This window comes from Apium graveolens, chromosome 4 (assembly GCF_009905375.1).
Source record: "Apium graveolens cultivar Ventura chromosome 4, ASM990537v1, whole genome shotgun sequence".
Taxonomy (NCBI): Eukaryota; Viridiplantae; Streptophyta; class Magnoliopsida; order Apiales; family Apiaceae; genus Apium; species Apium graveolens.
Window position 1 is genome coordinate 65,350,451 of NC_133650.1, and position 11,922 is coordinate 65,362,372.

The window sequence follows — 11,922 nt, forward strand, 5'->3', positions numbered from 1 at the left end:
TATAATCCCCTGACGAAGAAATTAATCATTTCTCGAGATGTTGAGTTCGATGAATCAGATTACTGGAGATGGAGCGAGGATGAAAGAAAAGTTGCTGGTTTATTTTTCTATGGCGATGATGATGGTGGTGATAACCAGAACATTGAAAATTACGGAGATGATGATCAAACTCCTCCACCAAGTCCAAATCAACAAACTCCTGGATCGACACCATCCACGGGAGGAAGCAGCAGCTCAGGGGGAGCACCACGAAAGATGCGGAGTATGGATAATATCTACGAAGCTACAAGTCTGGTACAAACATCCTTCGATTATTCCTTATTTTGCTTAATGGATGAATGTGACCCAGTTACATTTGAGAAAGCTTCTGAAGAAAGCAAATGGAACAAAGTCATGGATGAAGAAATTGGCGTAATCAAGAAAAATGACACACGGGAGCTCACAGATCTTCTAAAAGGATATAAAGCAATTGGCGTCAAGTAGGTCTACAAGACTAAGATGAATCAGGATGGAGAAGTGGAGAAACACAAGGCAAGGTTGGTGGCTAAAGGCTACAAGCAGAGATACAGCATTGACTATGATGTGGTATTCGCTCAAGTTGCAAGAGTTGATACCATACAACTTCTGACAGCAATTGCAGCTCAGAACCAGTGGAAAATATTTCAAATGGATGTCAAGTCAGCATTTCTTAACGGTTATCTTGAAGAAGAAGTCTATATTGAACAGCCTCCTGAATATGTTCAGAAAGGCCAGGAAAACAAAGTTTACATACTAAAGAAAGCCTTATATGGTTTGAAGCAAGCTCCGCGAGCATGGAACACAAGGGTGGATGAATACTTCCAGAAAAATGGTTTCGTGAAAAGTCCATACGAGCATGCCCTCTATACAAAGACAAATTCAGGGGGAGATATTATGATCGTTTGCTTGTACGTGGACGACATGATATTTACCGGAAACAATCCTGGTATGTTTGATGATTTTAAGAAAGTTATGACTAATAAATTTGAGATGACAGATATTGGTCAAATGTCATACTTTCTTGGAGTCGAGGTAAAATAAAGCAAAGATGGGATTTTTATGTCTCAGAAAAAATATGCCGAACAGGAAGAAGTTCAGAATGGAAGAGTGCAAGCCACTGAGCACGCCAGCAGAAGCAATCATAAAGCTCAGAGTTGATTCAACGAGGGAGTCTGTAAATCCGACGTTGTTCAAAAGTTTGGTTAGAAGTCTGAGGTACCTAAATTTTACTCGTCCAGATATTATGTATGCAGTTGGATTGGTTAGTAGGTACATGGAGAAACTGAAGCAAGATCACTTCATGGCAGCTAAAAGAATTTTGAGATACATTAAAGGTACACTTGATCATGGTTTATTTTACACCTATTCTCAAGATTCAAAATTAGTTGGCTACTCAGACAGTGATTATGGTGGTGACTTGGATGACGGGAAAAGCACTTCGGGATATGCTTTTCATATCAGTTCCGCGATATTTTCATGGTCATCAAAGAAGCAACAGACGGTTGCTCTCTCAACATGTGAGGCGGAGTATGTTGCAGCAGCAGCGTGCACCTGTCAAGCTATGTGGTTAGGCTATGTTTTGGGCGAGTTAAATCTTGTCAAGGAAGAACCAATTACTATTTTTGTGGACAATAAATCCGCTATTTCACTAGCAAAAAATCCGGTGTCACACAGTCGGAGCAAGCACATCAACATTAAATATCGTTTTATTCGAGAACAGGTGAACGATAAAATCGTTGAGCTGATGCACTGCAGGACGGAAGAAAATTTAGCAGATATATTTACGAAACCGTTGAAGCCGGAGATATTTCATAAAATGAAGATGAAACTCGGAATGCAAAATCGAGTTTGAGGGGGAGTGTTAGAATTCAAACTCTATATAAAAAGTCTTCCGGAATAAAAGGTAGGCACTAAGACTTCCAGAATAATAAGATATCCCGAAGACAGCAAGGAAGTGCAGCTTTCTTTGAATGTTACAGTATGGTTAATTCTCCCGAGTATTAAGGTCGACACTACAGAAAATGAAGGAGTTACTTAAATATTATGTTTGAATATTATGTGGGAATGCAGTTAATAGTTGTTTCATATACGCGTATGATAATCCTTGAAAGGTGGCAATTATCCTGCTAGGCTGCATGGGAAAACAAATATCAACATACGTAAGCAGTTACATGAGTATTCTGAAGCCTACAAAAAGAGTTGCTATATATTAGTATGTACTAAGAAAGGAAAAAAACGGAGAAAAAAAAGAGTCGTAGCTCTCTCTGCATGTAATAGAAAGAAGCTGTAACTTATTATTATTACATAATATATACAAGTGTGTGTTGGGTTTATTTTCGAAAGTCTAAATATTTGTGAGGTCCATTTAGTTTTCAACAGGTTTGAGACAAAGGGATCCCCCGTCTCCACTCTTATTTAATTTAGTAGTTGAAGTCCTGAATAAAATGCTGCAAAAAGCAAAGGAGATTAACATCTTCAAGGGAGTTAAAATTTCAAGTAGGAGTGATCAAATATCTCACTTACAATTTGATGATGATACAATCTTATTTGTGGAGGACAACAAAAATTCTCTGGAATCAATTATTTTAGTTAATTTTCAAATCTTATCAGGATTGAAGATCAACTTTGGAAAGAGCTGTTTATATGCAATGAGAGGCAACTGGGTCACACCGGTAGAAGGAGTTCATATCCTAAACTGTAAGATAGTGCAGTGGCCTATGACCTACTTAGGGATAATTATTGTTTTATCGCCTAAAAAGAAAGTTTTCTGGGACCCTCTTGAAAAAAAATCCAAAATAAAATTGGAGTGATCCAAAAGCTTGACAAGATTAGAAGAAGCTTTATCAGGGGGAGTTCAGTTTTGGTAGTCAAAAAAATAGTTACATTTACTAAAATGGGATGATTTGGTTAAACATAAGAAGAAAGGATGGTGGGTTGGGTATCACCTCGCTTAGCTTTAGAAATGCTGTTTTGTTAGAAAAGTGGAGTGCTAAATGGATTCAGGAAAGGGATAAAGTTTGGAACAAGTTGTTAAGGAGTAAATATAATTGCAGTTTGAGTGACCCTTTAGACAAGCGTGGTCAGGGGAGTTTTGTATCTGAGGTGGTGAAAGGTATTTTGGAAGTTAAAAATCAAAAGTTTTTTAATTTTTCTCTGAATACGAATCAGTTCAAATGGAAATTGCGAAATGGTAACACGGCTTTGTTTCGGGAGAATAAGTGGACCAATATTTGGGTGATTATGTTGAAATTTAGCAGACTCTACAGATTATCAAAGATTAAAAATTCCACTGTGCATAATTTTCTAAACGCTTGGTTTGATGATCCATCTACACCTTCTGATCTCTGGTCTAGGGAAGTCAGAGTTGAAGAGCTTAAAGATGTGATTAAGCTAAATCAGTTTTTAGATTCAACTGTAATGACGAGCCATGAAGGTGTGTTGATTTGAGCTAAAGCAAACCAACCTTATTCCACCAGAGTAGAATACAATGATCTAGTTGCTTCAAATATTGGAAATGGGAGTTTTAACTGGAGCATTATTTGGAAATGTAAAGTACCTCCAAAAGTAAAGATGTTCTTGTGGAAATTAGGTCATGATATTCTACCTACTAAAACTCTATTACATCACAGATTAGGTGGGAACTTTATCACTAGCACATATTGCAGTTCTTATCAAAATCAAGCAGAAGACACTGCGCACATTTTCTGGGATTGCAAGGTGGCACAGTATGTGTTTAACTGGTGGGATATGTATGGAATGCATAATAGGTTATCCTTCTCTGAATTTTGGCAAATGTTTGGATGGCACAAGAGTTCAGTTGTTAATAGTGGGTTTGAACATTACTCTGGTGGCTATAGTTTGGATGTTATGGCTTGCAAGAAACCAAAAAGTTTTTCAGAATTCTCAAATCTCGGATGAAGAATTAGAATATTTAATTACGTACATAACATTCAAATGGTGTGAAGCAGCTAATTTGGTCATCAATTTGAGTTGGAATTGCTGGCATGCCAATCCAATGGGGTGTCTGTTGTCATGCAATAAAAAAAATATGGAGCAGTTACTTACTACAATCTCGTGAATCTTTTTTTGGCTTTGTAAATGGAGCGTGCAATTCAAATAACGTGAATGTAAAAGGTGGTATAGGTGGCTATCTCCAAAATCATTTAGGTAAATTATTAATCATTTTCTCAGGACCTTGTTCTGCTGCAAGTGTTTTTGAAATTGAATTAGAAGCAGTGTGTCAGCTGATGGCAGTAATTCTTTCCAGCCCTTTTAAATGCAAGAGGGGTGTGATATACAGTGACTCAAAGGAGGCAGTGTTGTACATAGATAAGACTGCAGATGATTTTTATTTCATGAAGGCGGGATGAGGATTTTGCTCAAATTCGAATTCGAGAAGCCTGATGTTAATTAGTTTTTATATTATTAATAGTTTCTTAGGGTAGAAAAGAAAAGTTTTTTAGTGGTTGATAGAATTAAATTTAGATTAGAGAAAATTCTAGTGAGTGTTAGGATTGATCAATATAAACAGATTAGTGATAGTCAACTGTAATTAGTTAATTTAAAAACAATATGTTTTCCCTCCTCTTGTATATAAGTAAAGTAGGTCTATTTTCTAGTTACTCAAGCTTTGTAACAAACTCACCATTCTTGTGAGAAATGAACAAACAGGCTCATTCTCTTCTTCAATGTATACAATCTGGTTAGGTTTTACATGGTATCAGAGCAAGGTCATCAATGGTGAAATCATGTTCTTAGGATCGTAATCTCTCTCAATCTATCTCTCTTCCTTTCTCACAGATCTCTCTCGTAATCAAAGATACTATCGTTTCTTGTAATCGATTTTCTTCAATTTTTCTGAATAACATTGAATCAATCGTGTTTGATTTCGATCTCTTACGAGATTCACCTTGAAATCTTTTTTTCTTCTTTCGAGATTCATTTCGTAATCTCTCGTGTTTTTTTTTGATTTCGTTCCGCTTCTTTCTTGATTTGAGTAATTTCTTTCGATTAATCACGATTTCCAGATCTATTGTGATTGTAACCGTTTTTGCTTATTTCCGCTGTGTGTACACATTGTTGTGGACAAATTGATTAGATCTATCTTATAGAGATCATTTCTTTGTGATTACAATTGTGATTAGTAGATTGACAAACACCTAAACGTACTCAATGGCTGATTCTCGTACTAATGAACAAAACAATCATGATAATTCTGCTGACTCTCAACAGTTCAATCAAGATAATCCTTATCATCTTCAATCGTCTAATTATCCTGGCATGAAGTTAGTCAGTGAGTCATTTGACGGAACATGATTCAGTAACTGGAAACGTTCAATGACTATAGCCTTATCTGCTAGAAACAAACTAGGTTTTGTTGATGGATCAATTCCTAAACCAGCCAACACATCTCCCTCTATTAAGTCTTGGTCAAGGTACAATGATATGGTTATTTCTTGGATTCTTGGAGCTTTGTCTAAGGCGATTGGACGTAGTGTCATTTATTCCAATTCTGCTCATGAAATGTGGAATGAGTTATAAGAAAGATATGGTACCTCAAATGGGGCTCAACTTTTTGGTTTGGAGGAACTCACTGAAATTTCACAGGGAAACTGTAATGTTGCTGATTACTTCAGCAAGTTGAAGATGTTATGGGACGATATTGATGCTCTATGCTTAATTCCTGTTTGTTCATGTGGTTGCACCTGTGGTGCTTCTCAGAAATTGTCCAAATTTCAGCAGGATCAAAGGATGATTCAGTTTTTAATGGGATTAAATGATTCTTTTACTGCTATAAGAGGATCTATCTTGATGAGATCTCCTTTGCCTTCAATAGGCCAGGCTTATAGTCTCTTGCTGCAGGAAGAAACACAGAGAGAAATTCATTCTAATAGTCATTTTCTTGCTGATTCTGCCTCATTAGCTGTGAACTCAAATCGATTTAATTACAACACAAACTATGGGAATTACGCGGCTGGAAAGAGGGGCACTGATGCCAAGAAACTTCACTGCAATTACTGTAAAAAACCTATTGATGTTATTGATAAATGCTTTAAACTCCATGGTTTTCCACCAGATTTTAAATTCAACAAACCATTTAACAATGGAAAGAGAATGGCTGGTCAAGTTGAAGTCTCAGAAACACTATGACATCCTCTGGCTCCTACTATTGCCAATTCTGTCAGTTCTGGTTCTTCTGGCACATCTGCAATGACTAGTATTTCGCAACTAATGAATCTGCTCAAAATAGCTCAGTCTTCAGACTCTACTATTGGCACTGCAAATTTTGCAGGTATTACTTCTCAAAGGAAAACTTCTTTTATATATTTTTCTGATGCACAAAGTACTAGTTGGATATTAGATAGTGGTGCGAGCGATCACATGTGTTCACAAAAAGAATTGTTCACTGCATTGAGTGTTTTACCCCATCCTATACACATTTCTTTACCTCATGGGGAAATCATCACTATATCCCATGCTGGGACTGTTCCTTTGACCCATGATATAGTACTCACAGATGTACTATATGTTCCTTATTTTAAGTACAATTTACTGTCGATCAGTAAACTTACTCATAACCTTAATTGTTCCATACTTTTCACACCCACTTCTTGTGTTTTACAGGGCCATTCTCTGAGGAAGCCACTGGAACTTGGTAGTTCTCAGAGGGGCCTGTATCTGTTCCATTCTCCTCCTGATACAAAAAAGTGCTCTTCTACAAATGTATTTTCTTTCAGTCATTTCAATTGTAATAAAGATATTGTTTCAGCTTTAATTTGGCATCATAGATTAGGCCATCTACCCTTGTCTAAACTACAGACTATATGTCATATTGATTCTCGTGATGCCAAATTAATTTCTGCTTGTGATGTTTGTGCGAAAGCACGTCAACATAGACTTCCTTTCCCAAAAAGTAGTATTCATACAATTGCAAAGTTTGAGTTACTTCACATAGATCTTGGGGTCCCTATTCAGTTCAAACGTATAATAAACACAAATATTTTCTTACCATCGTTGATGATTTTACTCGTACTACTTGGACTCATTTGTTGAGTTCTAAGAGTAATGCTTTTGAATTCATCAAATATTTCATTTTAATGTTTCAAAATCAGTTTAAAGGAACAGTTAAGATTGTCCGAACAGCTCTTGAGCTTGGTCTCAGCAAAACAGCTTCTGATTTTCTTCTATCTAATGGCATAATTCATCAAACTTCATGTTCACACACACCACAACAAAATGGTGTAGTTGAACGTAAGCACAAACATCTTCTCGAAACATCTAGGGCTCTTTTATTCCAATCCAGATTACCAAAATAGTTCCGGGGGGATTGTGTTCTTGCTGCAACATATCTGATAAATCATTTTCCATCTAAGCTGTTGAATAATTGTTCTCCATATGAGCTATTATTTTCTCTTAAGCCTGACTACTCGAGACTTAAACCATTTGGTTGTTTAAGTTATGTTTCTACAACAAAACCACATAGAGATAAATTCACACCACGTGCTATACCCTGTATTTTTCTAGGGTATCCTTATGGAAAGAAAGCTTACAAGTTTCTTGATCTTGAAAATAATTATGTGCTTATTTCACGAGATGTGGTGTTTCACGAGTCCATTTTTCCTTACACTAGTCACAAAACTGGTAATTTCATTCCTTTACATATACTTGACTTTCAAGATGAGTCTACTTATTATCATGATGTACCAGTTCCTATAGTACATACTCCAAGTTCTTCTAATGATTTCTCTTATTCTGATACAAACAATGGTTCTTCTCATGATAATCCACCGCAGGTCCGTAAATCAACTAGATCTTCCAAAGTTCCAAATTATTTAAATGACTATGTTCATTCTTATGCCAAAACTGCTAGTTCTTGTCATAATACTACTTGTTTTTGTACCATAACTTCTATGTGTACTCCCATTTTTCCATCTGTCAGTTCTGTGCAATCTTCTTGTTTTTCTGCAAATATCATTTCTTACATATCACCTCCTACTGAGCCATCATCATATAAGGAAGCAATTAAGTATCCTGAATGGCAAAAGGCGATTTCTGCAGAAATTGCTGCTCTTGAAGCAAATAGAACCTGGTCTTTAGTTAAACTACCACCTGGCAAGAAACCTATATCATGTAAATGGGTTTTTAAGGTTAAACAAAATTCAGATGGCACTATTGAAAGATATAAAGCCAGGTTGGTGGTTAGGGGTTTTACACAAGTTGAAGGAGTTGATTTCACTGAGACTTTCTCCCCAGTTGTGAAGATGACCACAATTCGAGCTCTGGTTGCCACTGCAGTCAAGAAAGGGTGGAATCTATTTCTTTTGGACGTGAATAATGTGTTTCTTCACGGAGATCTTTATGAGGATGCATGCTTCCTCCTCCAAGTCTTATACTTTCTGATTCAACTCTAGTTTGTAAGCTCGAATAATCACTTTATGGTTTAAGGCATGCATCACGTCAATGGAACACTAAATTGAAGACTACTTTATTGTCTCGAGGATATACAGTTTCTCAAAATGATTCTTCTCTGTTTTATAAAAGGAATGGTTCTTTGGTGGTGTATTTAGCAGTGTACGTTGATGATATTTTGGTTGTTGGGAATTATGATGACGAAATTGTGGATATTAAAGCATATCTTGATTCTGTTTTCAAGATCAAAGATCTCGACAAATTAAGATATTTTTTGGGTATGGAATTCACTGAAGTTCCAGATGGCATGATCATCTCCCAGAGAAAGTTCACAATGGACTTATTGTCCGACTTTGATTGCTCAACTTCTTCCCCAGTTGTGACACCTTTAGATCTTAGTATTAAACTCTTACCTGATCAGGGTGCCTTGCTGACAGATGCTTCAGAATATAGGAGATTGATAGGGAAACTTAATTTTCTCACAAATACTCGCCCTGATTTGTCTTTCTGTGTTCAACATTTAAGTCAGTTTATGTCTTCGCCTCGACAGCCTCACTGGGATGCGGCTATTCATGTCTTGAAATATCTCAGAAATGATCCAGGCCAAGGTCTCTTATACACTAAGAATTCTTCTTTAACACTGGAAGCTTACTGCGATGCTGACTGGGCATCTTGTCCAAACAGTAGAAGATCTGTAAGTGGTTTTGTCATTTTGCTTGGGGGAAATCTGATTTTCTGGAAATCAAAGCAACAACATACAGTGTCATTGTCCTCTGCAGAAGCAGAATATCGTTCTTTAAGACGTTTAACTACTGAACTTGCCTGGCTTTCTCGTCTTCTTTATGAACTTGACGTCTCAGACATTGTTCCCTGTTCCTGTTAAATGCGATAATCAGGCTGCCATATACATTGCCAAGAACCCTGTTTATCATGAGAGAACGAAACATATTGAATTAGATTGTCATTTTGTTCGCACCAAACTTGCATCTGGGCTCATTTCCTTGTCATATACACCATCGAAAGAACAGTTTGCTGACATTTGTACGAAGCCTTTGACGGGACTGCACCATCATGGTCTACTGGGCAAGTTGGGAGTGTCTAACTCACCCTCCAACTTGACTTGAGGGGGGTGTTAGGATTGATCAATATAAACAGATTAGTGATAGTCAACTGATTAGTGATAGTCAACTGTAATTAGTTAATTTAAAAACAATATATTTTCCCTCCTCTTGTATATAACTAAAGTAGGTCTCTTTTCTAGTTACTCAAGCTTTGTAACAAACTCATCATTCTTGTGAGAAATGAACAAACAGGCTCATTCTCTTCTTCAATGTATACAATCTGGTTAGGTTTTACAGTGAGTGAACTAAAAAGAGTGTGCAGTTTCATTTAATGTCCTAGAAACCAAACGTCTATTGGCTCAGATAGTTCAGTTTAGTGGTTTGGGAAAGAGTGCAGGGTTTTTGGAGAATCACAGGGGTTTATGCAGCTATTTAAGTAGGTGACTCTCACGTTATTTCTCTTATACACTTGACAAATCACTCACAAATTCAAGGAGTTAGATCCTTGTGGACATTACCTCCGGAGGGAAGGTATAAGATCAATGTTGACTCTTTTCTACTGATCAACCTCTCCCTAATGGTAATGTAATATCTTAGGTATAGGTCTTGTGATTAGAAACTTCAGAGGTATGATAGTTCGTATGGTGGCTGGTACTCTGGGTATTCGAGCAAGGAGGCAAAATGAGCTTTATACCTTTCTTGAAGGTATGAAAAGGGCTTTTTTAGAAGATCGTTTTGACGTTATCCTCGAGTCGGATCATGAAAATGCATACTGGGAATGGAGGAATGCGAAAACTCATGGTATCATCGATGAACACATGCATGTAGTCCAACAACTGACTCAGTGATGGGCTGATAAAATCTTCAAATTCGATGTCAATAATATTGATGCAAATGCAAATCTTTTGGCTGCTTATTTTGCTTGTCACGGAGCTGAAACTTGGGATACGAGGGTTGCTATAGTTGAAACTTTTGGAAGGGTATTTGAGTTATGGTGTAATGATACGGGCCTTGGTCCAATTGGTGAGCAGTATATGGATGTGCATGAGTTGGATATATTAGCAAAAGTGGATGATGAAGTAATAGACCTTCAGGGTGATGATGGAGTGCTAGCTCAAGAGATGATGTAATCTTGTCTGTTAGCATGCCGAAGGATTAAGAATCTTTTATCAGCTTATACATTAATGATGCTAAGTACTAATTGCTATGTTTTGTTGCCAAGAAAAGTCCCTCAAAACAATTTCTCTTTCTATTGTTCAAGTTTGCCAATATATGATTGTTAATATTTTTAATTTCTTATTAATATTAAATATAAAAATTTTATTGTATTAAAATACTCATAAATACAAATTCAACAAAATTACACTGGACTAATCTTATAAATTAGACGTAAATTAATAGTTAATCACTTAACATAAATTGTACAAAAAGTTAAAATGGGATAAATATTTTGGGACGGAGTGAATTATATTATGGGTGTGTTTGGTATTGCTGTTGAAAAACTGTTGCAGACAGCAACAGTTTTTCGCTGAAAAGCAGTTAAAAAACTGTTTGGTAAAATTTAAAAGCTGTTTTTCTAAAAAGTGCTTAGAGTCCCCCATGCTTTTAGAAAAAGCTGATTTTCAGCTGATGCGGGAAGCAGATGCTGATTTCACCATCAAAACTTACCAAAAGCATCATTATTTTTAATTTTTTGCATCAAAACATATACGAATCAAAAAAAATTACCAAACAGTCATCTGATTTTTACAAGAGACTTTTTCCAACAGCACTTTTTCTAACAACACACCAATTTTGGGTTTATATTGTCAATATAAAAAAAAATATAACCACGACTCTGCCTAAATCTTAGTTGATCAGGCCTCTCTATGAAGGCAAATAAGGCAAATAAACAAGTATAAAAGGAAGTTTCAAATTGTTATCATAATCATTTACAATGTTTTAATAGATATTTCTAACTACTCACTTTTATACAAAATAAATAAACAGGACTTAACAAAAAAAGGAGTTCTTATAATCAAATTAATTTCTAGTATATCATTGTTCTAAAGATATTAATTTAACATAAGACCAAAATAAATCATATTACCTAAAAATATAAAAATTGAACCAAAAATTTTTAAAAATTTTTAAAAGTACATTTAGGAGACAAAAGTATAGTTTTTTTGAAAAAAAAATGTGAAATAAAACTAATTATGTGTCTATATATTACTATAAAAGAAAGTTTCAAATTGTTAACATAATCATTTACAATGTCATAATTTAAAAATAAAGATATAAAATATTATTTAATAAATTACTAACAATAAAAATAGATATTTTTAGATACTCACTTTTAAGTAGTCTTTTTAATAAAATTAATTTCTACTATATAATTGTTTTAAAGAAATTAATTTAACATAAAACCAAAATAAATCATATTACCTAAAAACAT

The 11,922-nt window shown here is 35.5% G+C and overlaps 1 protein-coding gene across 1 annotated transcript; it reads left to right on the forward strand.

The window, feature by feature from the left end:
* The first annotated feature begins 6,228 nt into the window (after positions 1-6,228).
* LOC141718593 (uncharacterized) lies at positions 6,229-10,618 on the forward strand. The gene is made up of 8 exons (XM_074520971.1): positions 6,229-6,537; positions 6,643-6,981; positions 7,131-7,269; positions 7,543-8,402; positions 8,498-9,280; positions 9,324-9,510; positions 10,086-10,289; positions 10,422-10,618. Exons 1-8 carry the CDS (start codon positions 6,229-6,231, stop codon positions 10,616-10,618), a joined length of 3,018 nt encoding a protein of 1,005 aa, XP_074377072.1.
* Positions 10,619-11,922: the final 1,304 nt, after the last annotated feature.

Bases quoted from the DNA above. Each gene is read 5' to 3' on its own strand.
- LOC141718593 (XM_074520971.1), top strand. From the start codon at position 6,229: ATGACTAGTATTTCGCAACTAATGAATCTGCTCAAAATAGCTCAGTCT. The intron at 8,403-8,497 runs GTCTTATACTTT...ACTAAATTGAAG, and splicing joins ATGCATGCTTCCTCCTCCAA to ACTACTTTATTGTCTCGAGG. The intron at 10,290-10,421 runs GTATCATCGATG...CTTGTCACGGAG, and splicing joins GAGGAATGCGAAAACTCATG to CTGAAACTTGGGATACGAGG.